Below are 15451 nucleotides of genomic sequence, written 5' to 3'. Positions count from 1 at the left end.
TTTGGTCTTCATAGGCACAGACACACCCATATATTTATAATAAAAATAAAAAGTTTGATTATATCTGCATCATGAAACAGTACAATGAGAGTGAAGAGCAATGAGAACAGTACAAAAGAGAATAAAACTCACTGATAGAAGACTTGCCTTACACGAATGAAGCTTCATGTTCAATTCCCAGCACAAGAAACAAAAAGGAATGGATTGTGAATATAATTTATAATATGTAAAAGCCTGTCAAATAGTCAAAGTGTGCTATATATTACAACATAAATAAAACTGAAAACAAAAACTGTAGAGCTGGGAAGATGGCCCTGTTTGTTCAGTGCTGGGCATATAAACATAAGGATTGAGGTTTGGATCCTCAGTCCACTTAGAGTGCCAGGTGGGCCTTGCTGGAATCCCAGTGCTTGGAAGGCAAAGACAGGGAGGGTTTCCCTGAAGCAAACTGGATAGCTAGGATGGCTGAATTGGTGAGCTCTTGGTTCAGTAGATTAGGGAGCAGTTAGGGAAGACAGTCAGTGTGCATCCATGTATATGCATATATATACCCACACACCACCTCCCTAACAAATGCAGCACAGCAAAACACAGGTATAGAAGATGCCAAATAACAGCTGGATATATCATGCGCAAAGGCCATGGTTCCAATCCCTAGAATCCCTAGAACCACCAAGAATGTCTCCTTGCATTCCTCAAAGCTCCATGAAAAATGTTACCATGTAATCCCATTTATCTGAAATATATATAAATTGACAAATTATGGAGACAGAAAGACTAATAAGACTGGAAATGAGAATAAGGATTGACTTAATTGCAAGTGGGATCACAAATGGGATTTTTCTGAAGTGATTGAAATGTTTATTAAATTGCATTGAAAACTTCTCATTTAAAACAGGCAATTTTTTTATGTAATACATATATCTTAAAAAGTTTTAAGAAATACTCCCAACAATACTCTCACATTCGTATTTTTTCTAGTTTTCTCACACTGTACGAACTGTCTTCATTTTCTAGTTCTTAAAACTTAAGGTAAATGCTCATTATAAAAATGACTCACCTTGGCCAAAACCAAATAAATTGTTTTTGTTTTGCTTTTCTTGAGATGAATCACTTTGTAGCTCTGGGTAACCCTGAATTGCTAACTGTAGAACATGATGACCTCAAATACAAGGTGATCCTCCTTCTCCTCAGCCCCTAAGTGCTAGGGTTGGGGTTTTATTTTATTTTGATGAATTTCATATATTCCAAGCAAAACTGAATCTTACAGATAATATCTTTAGTAGAACTTCATGGAAATAGTTGAACTGTATCAGCAGTATTGTCTTGATTGTTTTCTTTTCATTTTACAATTATAGGCATATGACTTATCTCTTCATTCGTTTGTTTGGGTATAATTCTTAGGTGTTCATCTCTTACGTAACTACTGTCTACTTTGTGCACTTCATTATAGAAGCAAAACTGGGAAATCTTTTTCAAATGCTCCAGTGCCTACTGTGAAATTAATTCATGGAAACAAAATCTAAAAACTTGGTATACTCACCTGGGTAGTTGGTTTTGTTACCTTAACTTCTCAGTTGTTAATTGTTTATAAATTCAGGAAATACTACATTTGTTAGTTTTCAATTTAGTTGTGCTTTGTAGTATTCCGAATAATTTTTTATATTTCTTTGTACTGTATCAAAGTAAATTTTTTGTACTGTATCGAAGTAAATTTAGGTTTTCTATTGTGTCTTCGTTTTTTACACATTGGAAAATGCTTTAAAATTATTTTGTTCTAGGTCCATTGCAAAAGAACTTGCGGACTGGCTCATTAGCAACAATGTAGTGGAGCACATATTTGGACCAAATTTGCATATTGAGGTTTGTAGACCATTTTCTTGGCTATGAATTATATTGAGAGGTTTTTTTTTTAAAGTTACTACACCAAGTTTTATTTTTCGTAGATTATTAAGCAGTGCCAAGTGATTTTGAATTTCTTGGCTGCAGAAGGTCGGCTGAGCACTCAGCATATTGACTGCATTTGGGCTGCAGCACAGGTAATACTGATGTTTCATGTTTACCTAAAACTTTTTCCAATACTGTCAGTGCTGCTATTTCATGAAAAGACACCAAGTTATAGAGAAGGTGTAAAAGGAACCTCTTGGTTTTGGCAGAGTCCGTGTGTTTTTATGTATCTCATAGAATACAGGATATTAGAATCAGTAAAAGGGTCTACTCAGTTTTAATAAAGACATTTCCCTGTTATTCCCATTTGTAAAAAGTCTACCCTTATAATCATGATACCATGATTCTATATATTTTTCTGTGGTAGCTCTCTGCTTGCCTGCCTGACTCCCTCCACTCTCTTCCCTTTTCCTTCTCTTTCCCTTCCTTCCCTTCCCTTCTCCCTTCTTCCTCCTTTTCTCTTTTCTTCTTCCCCCTTTTCCCTTTCTTCTTCCCCTTCCCCCTTCCTCTTCCCTCTTCCCTATGCCCCTTTTACCCTTTCCCTTTACCTCCCTTCCCCTCCCCCCTCTTCCTTCTTCCTTCCATACCCTAGTCTTACTTTGTAGCCCTGGATGCTCATCCATTGCCTCTTCTTCCTAAGTATTGGGATTAAACACTTCTGTCAGTATTCCTGAATGTTTGCTATTCCTTTGTTCTTTAACTTTTTGAGTGACTCTATATCCATGTGCATGATTCAGAAAGTACATGTTAAGTATGACTGGAGAGATGGCTCAGAGTTAACGTTAAGGGCGTTTGCTACCCAGGTGCTGGTTCCCCAACTCAGGTTAGGTGGCTCTTAGTTGTTTGTAACCTGCATTTCAGGGGATCTGACATCCTCTCTGGCCTATGGAAGCACTCACACATCCGTGGCATACACTTAAATAGACACCCACGCGCATACATTAAAAAAAATCCAAAACAAGAGCCTAATAGCCATCCTTTAGTTTCTACATGACATTGGCTTCAGAATCCCCATGAATACCTACTGAATTGTTATGTTTTATTTTGCACCTTTGTCTTTGAAACAGCTTTTCTTATGCTCATAGAGGTCAGACATAGATAGATAGCTCACTATATATATATATATATATATATATATATATATATAGCCACGGACAGGCCCAGTGGTGCTCCCGTCGTCCACGGGAGAACAAGGCTTTAGACAGGAAGACACGGTTTCAGCGAAGAATTGACAGACAGAGACACATTGATGGTTTTGACTCTGCTGCAACTTTACTGAAATCAAGCTAGTATTTTTATAATGATTTCACAAAAGGCACCTTAAAATTGGCATACTTCCCAAAACATTCAGACTTTTACCAAGAATACAAAGTTTACATTTTAACTCAAAATGCAGTCAAACATAAAGCAGTACCCACGAATAATCTTGGCCTAAAAACTTTTTGATCAGAGCAAACAAAGGAAAAGGAACCTCAAATATAGTTTCATTATTGCTAACCAATGAAGAGGAAAGTCAGGAGCTAAGTCAGATGCCTGCCAAAGTCCCTCTCTATATCAAAATCTAACTACACCTTTGTTAACCCTCCTCCCGTATGTCCTGCCTAAGATTTATGATCTTCCTTAGGAACAAGGCACTAAAGGGAGGGGGAAACTCCCACCAGCTGCACCTCTCATGCTATTATTTCTTAAGAAGGAGCCTATTATTATTTTACTATTCTTAATGCCTATTAATACTAAATCTAATTCATTACTTTCCTTAAACTTATTTTTATTAAAACCTTTAACAATCTACTAATAATAAATTTCTTTATAAAGTTAGTTGTGTTGTTTCAGGTGTCACAGAGAAAGATCAAAGAATTCATTATTTCAGCCCCAGAGCCACAACTGAAGAAGTGTAGAAATCTCAGAACACGTCTCTTTTCCAAGTGGGATGAGTTTGCCAGGGACCTTCCAGGGGGCTTATTTCCGGGGAAATCATATCCCCCGCCCTGTAGCTTATGCTACTATGGCGACACTGGCGTGGGTGTGGCAATATATATTTTGGTTTCCATAAATAGTGCATACCAACAGACTTTTCATGCTTTTATTTTAAATTTTTAATTTTTTTATTTTGCTTTAATGTTTCTGAAAACATTGCTGTATAGATTTTTAATTTATGCATGTGTGTGAGCCTATATAAATATATATGTGTACCATGTGTACAAAAGCCTGTAGAGACAAAAACAAAAAAACCCCACAAATAATAGTGTCAGATCTCCTAAAACCAGCGGTAAGGGAAGTTGTGAGCTTCTGTGTTGGTTATGGGAGCTAAACCCAGTTACTCTGCAAGAGGAGTATTTGCTGTTAATCAGGGAACCATTTTCCTAGCCTGATTAATATTCTTTTAAGACTATGATGTGTCATTATTTAGATGCGAAATAATTAATCTGTTCCCATTTATGGACATATTTTCTCTAGTCATTATAATACAAAGGCTACTATCGTAGTATCCTTGCTCACATAAAACTTTTTTTTCGTACAAAACTTTTATATAGGATTAATCTCTACTGAAGCAGAATTAATACATTAAAGCAGATATTTGGTTTTCTTGTAAATACTGTACCACTTTTTCCTTAGCTTCCTTGTATACCGTCATTAAGCTTGTTTTTGTTTTTATTTTTTGTGAATTTGATGGATGAGAAAAGATACTAGTATTTTATTTTGCATTTATTGTGTTACGAATGAAGTTGAGATAGTTTTTATTTCTTTTCTGGGAATATCTGTTTATATTCTTTGATGTTTATTAGTTGCTTTGCTTGTTACTCTTTTTAAACATTTATTTATTTGAGGGGGACCCCACATGTCATGGCACACACATGAAGTCTTGTGAAAGTTGATTCTTTTCCACAGTGGAGAGATAGCTTAGCAGTTAAGAGCACTGTCTACTTTTTCAAAGGTCCTGAATTCAATTTCCAGCAGCCACATGGTTGCTTACATCTGTCTATAATGAGATCTGCTGCCCTCTACGGGTATGTATGCATGCACACAGGCTAAGTACTGTATAAATAAATAATAAATAAATAAATCTTTAATAAAAAAGTTGGTTCCTGCCACCAACTGAGTCTCAGGAGTCAAACTTGGAGTAGACTTGGTGTTAGGTGTCTTTATCCACTGAGTCATCTTAGTGGCCACCTTTCTCTTTGGTAGGGTGTGTTTGTGTTTGTGAGTCCCTGTGTGTTGTTCATTTCCAAGCCCAGTGCCTTCCATATCCAGACAAGTGTTTGCTAAAGCGATGGTCATCTTACTTTACTTTTTAGTTATGTGTGTGTGTGGGCGTGTGCCGCATGACTGCTGGTGTTTGAGGTGGCCAAGGGCATTGGCGTGTCTGGAACTGCAATTCTTGGAGCTTGTTTCCAGCTCCTGTGTATACATTTTATTTATTGGTAGTCATTTTAAAGTTGGTGATTTCAGGTTTGTTTTTCTGGCCTGTGACATTTGTGTTATAAAATGCTTTTGTTAGCCAGGCAGTGGTAGTGCATACCTTTAATCCCAGCACTTTGTAGTTAGAGGAAGGCAGATTTATGAGTTTGAGGCCAGCCTGATCTGCAGTGTGACATCAGGCCTACACAGAGAAACCCTGCCATGAAAAACCAAACAAGCAAACAGACAAATAAGTGAAATTTGTCTGCTTTAAAATTATCCTTTAGAGTCTGCGCTGAAAAACCAAATCAATAGATAGCTAGACCTACTTTTATACCTCTAAGATTATGAAACAAATTACCCTTGAGATTCTTCCTGTGTATTTTTGTTATCATTTTATATTTTCATCCTCGATAAAAGTGAAATTTTTCTTGGTTTTAGGAATGATACGTAATACAGTTTTTCTTTTTTCTTTCTATTTTTTTTTTGTCATTTTATGTATTCCTCCTAGATTGATTTGTTCAGTAACTCATCCTTTTCTCAGTCACTTGAGGTATCCATTTAACTTTTTCCAACAGAAGCTGTAAAACCAGAAGTGCATACAAATTTCAGTTTCTGAAAAACAACATACCAACACGGGTTATTTTACCCAGCAAATGTCATAACTGATCCTTCAAGATCAAATGAGATCATCAGAAAAAAACTATTTATATTACAATCAGTAACAGTAGCAAAATTACAGTTATAAAGGAGCAACAAAAATAACGTTGTGGTTGAGGTCAGCACAACATGCAGAACTGTATGGAAGTGCTGTAACATTAGGAAGGTTGAGAACCACTGCACTAATGGAGATGGGGGCTAGGTAAGAAAGTGAATGTGAAAGAAGAGAGCAGACTATAAACCATCATACCCAGCTTTGGGTATTCTTTTTAGCTTTTTATTTGTGATTTCTCTGTTTGTGGTCTTTTGTCCCTACATTGTATTCTTGAATAATTTTCTTTTTATCCCTTTTATTTGACTGTTGGAAGGGCATATGTGTAGAAATCAGTTCTCTCTTTACATCCATTGGGGATTGAACTCAGGTTGTCAGGATTGGCTGCTGATCCATCTTGCTGTTCTTCTATGCCTTGTATTCTTTGTCTTACCTTTATTTAGCTCTTAAAACTGTGTGTGTGTGTGTCTGTCTGTCTGTCTGTCTGTAGAATGAGAGAGACAGAGAAATAGGTTCATGATGTAGCCCTGGCTGTCCTGAAAGTTGCTGTATATACCAGGCTTACCTGTAAAATCACAGAAATTCCCCTCCTTTGCCTCGAGTGTGTGCCACCGTTGGGTCTTTGAAAGGTTTTATAATGTAGGTGTTTAAAAAGTGTCCAGTTAATCCAATAATGATAAGCCTTCTAAAATACTAATTGTCCTTTTTTCTTTTCATCTTTTCCTCCTCTTTCCCGTTTTTTGTTACGGTAGTATTTCATGAACCGCAAGTTGCCTTCAGACTCAGCAGTAGCTGCAACTTATCTCAGCCTCTATCTCTGTCTCAAGTACTGTAGTGCAGTTCTGTTCCCTAGTGCTCTTATTCTTTCTTTGTGTAACCTGTGAGTTTTGTTGTTAATGAATATGAGAATATATGGTATTCTATACTTTCCAAATTTGATTCATAATATTCATATCTAAAAGTGTTTCTAGAAAAATTTTTGCCACTTGTTTTGTTTTGTTTTGTTTTTTGATACAGGAATTTTCTGTGTAGCCTTGTCTGTACTTACTCACTTTGTAGACCAGGCTGGCCTTAAACTCACAGAGATCTGCCTGCCTGTGCCTTCCCCAGTGCTGGGATTGCAGGCATGTGCCACCATGCCCGGCAATTTTTTTTGTATCTTTTCAAGATTCCTGATAACCAAAATTAAATGTAAATTATAAAAATACGAACCATTATTTTCATGGCTAATACTACTTTTTTTGTGTATTTCAGATTTCTGCTTCTTACTAAATAGAATTTTTCTTACCATTTGATTTGTTCTTGGATTATTTTTGAGAAGAATTTGTGGCGTATTCTTAGAAATTTTTAAATATTTGTAAAACTTCTAATAATCAGAATATAATCTACCTGGAAACATTTTGCTTGTGGTGGTTGTTTTTTGTTTTTTTTTTTCCTCTTTTTAAAAAGTAATTTGTACTCAGCAAGGTATCAAAACAGATGCTGAGACTTGTAGCCAAAATTTGGGCAGAGTGCAGGGAATCTTATGAAAGAAGGGGGAGATAGAAAGACCTGGAGGGGACAGGAGCTCCACAAGGAGAGCAACAGAAGCAAATACCTGGGCCTGAGGGGTCTTTTCTGAAACTGATACTCCAACTAAGGATCATGCATGGAGATAACTTAGAACCCCTGCATAGATGTAGCCCGTGGTAGCTCAGTTTTCAAGTGGGTTCCTTAGTAAGGGGAACAGGGGCTGTTTCTGACATGAACTCTGTAGCTGGCTCTTTGATCATCTCCTCCTGAAGGGGAGGGGGCAGCCTTACCAAGCCACAGAGGAGGACAATGCAGCCAGTCCTGATGAGACTTGATAGGCTAGGGTCAGAGGAAAGGGGAGGAGGACCTCCCTTCTCAGTGGACTTGGAGAGGGGCATGGGAGGAGATGAGGAAGGGAGGTGGGGATTTGGAGGGGGCTACAGCTGGGATACAAAGTGAATAAACTGCAATTTATAAAAACATAAATTAATTTGGTGACGTTTTATTGATTTATTATTTTTAATGTGTATTGATGTTTTGCTTGAAGTATGTGTATGTGCCACTTGTGTGCAGTGCACAGAAGAGGGCATTGGGTTCTTGTGGGACCAGTTTGAACTGCCATGTGGGTGCTGGGAATTAATCCCTGTAAGTGTAGAACAGCCAGTGCTCTTAACTACTGAGCCTTTATGTCTCCAGGCCATCTTTTTGGTTTGAATTGTGTACATTATTTTTAATATTGGGGCTCAAATCCAAAGTTTCACACTCTAGACATGTGCTCTATCTCTGAGCTATTTTCTCAAACCTTTTCAGATTGGTTTTTTTTTTTTTTTTTTTTTTTTTTTTTGTTAATGATACTGAAATTGTTTTTATTTTTGAACTCTGAAAACGTATATATTACTTGCTTCTCTTTTCTGACTAAAAATTAGCTTGTAGTTTGTTTGGTTAAGATAAGTCAGTTAAATTCTCTTTTTAATTTTTAAAAATAGTACTATTTATCTAATTCGTCTTTTACCAGTGTATAAAATTCTTGTTGGCTTTTCAACCTAGTTTTTTTTATATCTGTTACTTAATTTACATATCACAACCTAAACTTTTGTGTCTTTATTTTATAGCTGAAACACTGTAGTCGGTATATTCATGATTTATTCCCTTCACTGATCAAGAATCTGGACCCTGTACCTCTTAGACATTTACTTAACCTGGTCTCTGCTCTTGAGCCCAGTGCTCATACTGAACAGGTAATACATTGAGAATATATTGGAATGTTTTGTTTTCTGCAAAATGAGAATTTGCTTTATTGTCAAGATAATTTCAATTGTAATTTATGTACTGTTTTAATTTCATTTAGTTTTTTTTTAATGTGTTAAATTTTTTATATATCTGCCCAGAGCCTCTAACCTTAATATCTCTCTTTTAGACACTGTACTTGGCATCAATGTTAATTAAAGCTTTGTGGAATAATGCACTGGCAGCTAAAGCTCAACTGTCAAAGCAGAGTTCTTTTGCATCTTTATTAAACACTAATATGCCCATTGGAAATAAGAAAGGTTAGTCAAGAATATTGTAGTTTGAAATAAGTTTTACCAGATTTTGAGTTTCTTATGGTGTCAGGTATTCTCTGCTAGTAAAGTGTGAATACTCCTAATCTGAGTATTCAGAATGCTCCAGACCTCACAACTTTGTTGAATAAAGACATGTTGCTGCACATAAAAGATCCTACATCTCTACTCATGTATCTGGTCACTGTTAGTCATGAGTGTACTATAAATAATAGGTAAAATTATATTTAGGCTGTTTATAAGCCTGAAAGTCAAAATTTTGTATAAGAAGTATATGAATCAAAAATTAATTTTGTGTTATAGACTTTAAAATTTTAGAATAATCATGATCTGAGACACATTAAAAGTTCACGTATTTGACATAAAAGATAGTGTGTACTCAGAAGTTCACCTTTATTTTGAGTAAAATTTCAATGAAGTATTTTGGAGCGGGAAGTAGGCTAGGCTTCAGATGATAAGGTGTTTTTGGTTACTGTTTTTCACTTAATCTTCAAACAATGTACATGTTTTTAGAAGTTAATAATTTTTTGTTGTTGTTGAGTTTTTCTTTCCTGTGGAAAAGGAACAAAATGCTTTGTTAATAAGTAGTTTTAAGATTAGAACTTAACAATTCTCATTTTAGTTTTTGTACATCATAGTTTTCCTAACTTGTTGGGTGCATGTGTGGGTAAACATGAAGGAGTTTGTAAAACTTTATGTATTTAAACCCAGTTTCTTTTGACATTATATACTTTGTTTTAGACCTTCCTGTGCGCCAGGCGCCCATACTTGACAGGTGTTCCTATCTGTCTGTATCTTAACAACATAAATAACATCTGTGCTATCCCAGGAAGCTCAGTCACTTAGAATTTTTCCTCATGTTTTTTCCTTTTCCTTCAGAGGAAGAAGAGCTCAGAAGAGCAGCTCCTTCACCTTGTAAGTTGAGCTTTAGAAATGCATGACAGTGTGACTGGGAGTTCTGACGATTTTTTAGCTCATTGGTTTTATGTAGCGTTTATGCTTATGCAGTGTATGCTGCAGTCACAGGTTTTATTTGAGAAAAAGACAGATTTCTAAGCTATTAGACTATTCCTTTACCTTTTTTTCTTTTTTTTATAACTTTTTTGGTAGTCCTAAGCAAACGACTTCACCACTGAGCTATATAGCCCCATACCTCATCTTACCAGTTTTGTTTAAAATCATTAGTATTTAGGTTTGGATTGAGATTATGCTTATCTTTTTCAGAACTAACAAATTTAGAGGTGTTTCTGGCTGCTTAGCATAAGCTTTGATAACTACTTCAAGAAATCAAAGCATGGTGTCCTATATGTTAATTCAAATCAGAAATAAAAATTAATAATTTATTTTAGGGTCTCCTGCAGCGAGCCCTCAAAGTAGTGATAACAGTGACACACACCAGAGTGGAGCCAGTGACATTGAGATGGATGAGCAGCTTATGAATAGAACCAAACATGTGCAGCAGCGACTTTCTGACACAGAGGTGAGTAAATGCTTTAGAATCCTTTAATAGGCATTAGAAAGTCTGTGTCATGTTTGTTATTTGAACTGGGAATATAAATACCACACTGGAATCTTTTAACATACTACTTTTGATGTCTTTTGAGGTGTATATTTATTTTGTAGTGTTAAAAAGAATGTGGCAGGACTTTTGTCAGCATTTTTAAAAAGCATGTTACGGGGCTCAAAATCTAGCTCACAGGTAAGGGCACTTGCCGTCAAGACTGACAGATTCGGGATCCCTGCGATCCACAGTAGAAGAAGAGAACCAACTCCTTCAAGTTTTCTTATGACCTCCACATGTATGCTGTAGCACACATATATACAGACACTCATAACAAATAGATGTAATCTTTAGAGAAAAATTAGCACATTATGTACATGCTAGTTTTTTTTTTTTTTTTTTTGTCACTTTAGTTGGGCTGAAGTTTTAAATGCATTTGTTTATAAATACAGGAATCCATGCAAGGAAGTTCTGATGAAACTGCTAACAGTGGTGAAGATGGAAGCAGTGGTCCTGGTAGCAGTAGTGGGCACAGTGATGGATCTAGCAATGAAGTCAATTCAAGCCATGCAAGCCAGTCAGCTGGGAGTCCTGGAAGTGAGGTACAATCAGAAGACATTGCAGACATAGAAGCCCTTAAAGAAGAAGAAGATGATGATGATCATGGTCATAATCCTCCCAAAAATAGTTGTGGCACAGAACTTCGAAACAGAAAGTTAGAAAACCAAGCAGGCATTTGCTTGGGGGAATCCCAAGGCACATCTGAAAGAAATGGGACAAGTAGTGGAACAGGAAAGGATCTGGTTTTTAACACTGAGTCATTGCCGTCTGTAGATAATCGAATACGAATGCTAGATGCCTGTGCTCACTCTGAAGATCCAGAACATGATATTTCAGGGGAAATGAGTTCTGCTCACATAGCACAAGGCTCTCAGGAGTCTTGTATCACAAGAAGTGGGGACTTCCTCGGGGAGACTATTGGGAATGAATTGTTTAATTGTCGGCAGTTTATTGGTCCACAGCACCATCACCACCACCACCACCACCACCACCACCACCATCACCACCACCACCACCACCACCACCATGATGGGTAAGCATGCTTAAAAATAAATGCTGAGTTTGTATTTTTTGTAGTGAAATACTGCTAGTACATTTTGGATCTTAGTTGAATAGTTTTCAGGAGTAGTATAATGCAAAATATAAATATAACTTTTTGGTTGTCAAATGAAAAAATGTAAAATGAAAGGTAAAAATGTGATTATTGCTAGTGTATCTCAACGTTCTTGGTTCAGTGTACAACACTGAGAAGAGTAAGGCTCGTTTTAATTACATATTTTATTTAAGTAATACCTAAAAGGTCGTAATCATAATAACCAGTCTAAAAACAAATTATTCAGTATTACATGTGTGATTGCTTTTACAAAGCTGGGAATTAATTTCAGTGCCTTGCACATGCTATGTAAGCATCTACCTAGCTATATTCTTGACTCCCTCCGTTTACATGCTGGAATCACAATAGATTTCTTTAAAAAGCTTGCCTATCCCTACCCCTTTGTGTAATGGCCACTTACTGTACTAGGCAGCAAAAACTTTTTTACAATTCCATGAAAGAACATGTAAGATCACTTGTGGAAACTTGAATTAAATGTTGATGAAAAACATGTGATCTTGTAATTTTAGGATAGTAGTAAGGATGGTTGCCGAAAAGAATTTTCTATTTGTAAAATATATCTATTGTATTATTGTATTTAACAATAAGTGATTCTGTTAATTGTGGGATTAAGTAAGACTAAGTTCTTAGTTTCTTTTCTTTTGAGATACTGTCTTACTGTGTAGACCAGGTTATCCTCAAACTCAAAAGAGATCTACCTGCTTCTGTTTGGTATTACAGGTTTGTGACACTATGCCTGGGAACCTTTTGTTCTTTTAAAAAAAACCATCATGGCCACTATGCCTGGGAATCATCTTTGATTAGAAACACAACACAAAACAAAACAAACAACCTAAAACTCTGGCTCAGATGTAGCCTATAGACTTAGTCTCCAAGTGGGGTTCCTAGAAATGGGAACAGGGACTGTCTCTGACATGAACTCAGTTGAGAGGCTTTGTGATCACCTCCCCCCATGGGGAGAGCAGCCTTGTTAGTCCACAGAAGAAGACAGTGCAGCCAGCCCTGATGACCTGATAGGCTAGGGTCAGAGGGAACGGGTGGAGGACCTCCCCTCTCAGTGGACTAGGGGAGGGGCATAGAGGGAATAGAAGGAGAGAGGCTGGGATTGGGAGGAGAAGAGGGAAGGGGCCACAGCTGGGATACAAATTGAATAAATTTTAATAAATGGTAATAATAATAAGTTAAGTATAAAAACTATTATAAACTATTATGTGAGAATTTCATGGGCTGCTATGTTTGCCGCAAATGTCTAATTAACTTTTTACTTGCAGTTCATCGTCAGTATAACTGGTTATATGTTGAGTTGATGGTGAGAGATGAATATTTGGCTTATTAAGATGTATTTTTTTAAGAAAGACTTGCTATTTTGCCAAAATTTAGTTTAGTTAAGTGAACTACATATGTATACATGTTATTTTACTTTTCTTTTATTCTCCTCATAAAGGCATTCAAGCATTTAAAAAAAATTTTTTTTAAACCTCTTTCTCTTTTTCTGTGTAGTCTTGGCTGTCCCTGACTCACTTTGTAAACTAGGGTGGCCATGAACTCACAGTGATCTTCCTGCTTCTCTGTCTTTGCTGGGATTACAGGCATATTCCGGTTGGCATTCAATTTTTTAAGGCACTGTTTTTTGAAAAACTTTTAAATTATTTATTTTTACTTTTTCTGCATTGGTGTTTTTTCTTGCATGTATGTCTGTGAGGGTATTGGATCCCCTGGAACTGGATTAATGGACAGTTACCAAGTGAGTGCTTTGGAAGAACAGGCAGTGCTTTTAACTGGTCAGCTCAAGGCAGTGTTTTCTTTTTTTTTTTTTTGGCCTTTTTGAGACAGGGTTTCTCTGTGTAGCCTTGGGTATCTTGGACTCACTTTGTAGACCAGGCTAAAATCAAACTCACAGAATTCCGCCTGCCTTTCCATTCCTGAGTGTCGAAATTATAGGCTTGTGCCACCACACTTGACTTTGAACTTTTTTTTTAAATATTTCATCTTTTTGTTTTTTATATATTGAAAAATACCCAGTGTTGTATTTAAAAATATATACCACTTTAGTAGCTCTTTGTTGAATTGAAAGAAATTAATTTGGAGACTTAAGTTTTTGGTGGTGCTAAGGATTAAACCAGGCCTTTGTCCATGTTAAGGTTGTGATGTACCATTATTCCATACTTTGAGAGTCCTCCTCAATTAATATTAACTCTTAACTGGATTGCTGCCTTAAATTGAAGTATTTTCTATTCTCTACTGTCTCGTTGACACTGCACTTGTGTTAGCAATTGTAAACAATTCACTAGGAATTTGTTTATATAACAAGTGTGATATTGCTTAAAAGCGATTTTTGAAATTGTTCTAATGAAGTGTGTTAATATGCATGCATATGTTTTAGAATATGATAGGTGTATGCTATAAAATTAACTAGTTCATATCATATGTTGGTGTCTTTCTAATGTTTATAAATTTCTCAGTATTGCATAGTGTTAACCTGTTTTAACTCACCTGTACTACATATAATTCACAGCTTACTTTCTGATTGTATAGTAATTTGTGCCAAATGTCATAGGAGAGTGTTAAAAAGAAAAAAAGTTCATAGCAAGGCATAGTAACATATACCTTTAATCCTAGCACTGGGAAGGCTGAGGCAGGTGCATCTCTCTGAGTTCTGCCTGGTTTACAAAGTAAGTTCCAGGACAGCCAGAGCTATGTAGTGAGACCCTGTTTCGAAACAACAACAAAAAATTCTTGTTTATTATATATGATTAAGTTTATAGTTTTAAGGGCTAGGATATAGCTCAGTATAAGAGTGCTTGTGTAGCCTGCAGTAGGACCCTAGCAACTCCCCCCATTCATAATTAATAAGTGTATGGTTTTCTGTGTGTTGTAGACATATGGTTGATGATATGCTAAGTGCAGATGATGTCAGTTGCAGTAGCTCACAGGTCAGTGCCAAATCAGAAAAAAACATGGCTGATTTTGATGGTGAAGAATCTGGCTGTGAAGAGGAACTAGTTCAGATAAATTCACATGCAGAACTAACATCTCATCTCCAACAACATCTTCCCAATTTAGCATCTATCTATCATGAACATCTTAGTCAAGGTAAGAATTACTTTGTTCAAAGCTGGACTAATTTAATTGCATGATTAAAAAAGAATAAATTGTTACTGTTTAAGTGGTTTTACCAAAATAATTTAAACAGTAGCTTTTTTGTTAAGACAATAAAATCAGAAGTACTCCATCATGAGTGTAAATGAGGTCTTTTTGTTTGGAGTAATGGGGTCATAGAAACAAGGGTTCTTTGCATTGTTAGCAATTCTATATTTTTATCAAGTGATGTTCATCTGCGAAAGACATTGCATATTAACTATTAAGTAAAATATATTTTGGAAAATGTGATTATGAAAGATTTTATTTTCAGAAAATTGGGACCCACAGATAAATATAGCAAAAAAATCTTCACATAGTGTATGATTTCATTGATATGAAATGTCTAGTGTTATCAGATCTGTCTGTACCGAGATATAGATTGCATGGAGTTAGGGAGGTTTGGAAAAATAAGAGATCACTGCTAAAAAACAAGGTTTTTCTTCATCTGGTAATGAAAATGTTTGAGAAATGGCTAGTCAGATCACTCTAAATTGAATGTAAGAAAG

At 36.1% G+C, this 15451-nt stretch overlaps 1 protein-coding gene across 5 annotated transcripts in view; it reads left to right on the top strand.

Annotated features, from left to right (window-relative positions):
- The window catches only part of Usp34 (ubiquitin specific peptidase 34), a 179470-nt gene that overhangs the window by 50436 nt on the left and 113583 nt on the right, over nt 1–15451 (top strand). For 4 of the 5 annotated variants that reach the window (XM_060365152.1, XM_060365154.1, XM_060365150.1 and 1 more), the window contains 8 exons: nt 1782–1863; nt 1947–2039; nt 8683–8808; nt 8988–9117; nt 10009–10044; nt 10479–10609; nt 11083–11723; nt 14683–14897. In XM_060365152.1, the coding sequence (XP_060221135.1) occupies nt 1782–1863; nt 1947–2039; nt 8683–8808; nt 8988–9117; nt 10009–10044; nt 10479–10609; nt 11083–11723; nt 14683–14897 (1454 nt within the window). The remainder of the gene's footprint in view (nt 1–1781; nt 1864–1946; nt 2040–8682; nt 8809–8987; nt 9118–10008; nt 10045–10478; nt 10610–11082; nt 11724–14682; nt 14898–15451) is intronic. The other variant, XM_060365151.1, reaches the window with a different exon arrangement.

The sequence above is a fragment of the Meriones unguiculatus genome, chromosome 12 (assembly GCF_030254825.1).
Source record: "Meriones unguiculatus strain TT.TT164.6M chromosome 12, Bangor_MerUng_6.1, whole genome shotgun sequence".
Lineage (NCBI taxonomy): Eukaryota > Metazoa > Chordata > Mammalia > Rodentia > Muridae > Meriones > Meriones unguiculatus.
The sequence above is the reverse complement of the archived record's forward strand: the minus strand, read 5'-3'. Positions and strand labels throughout refer to the sequence as shown.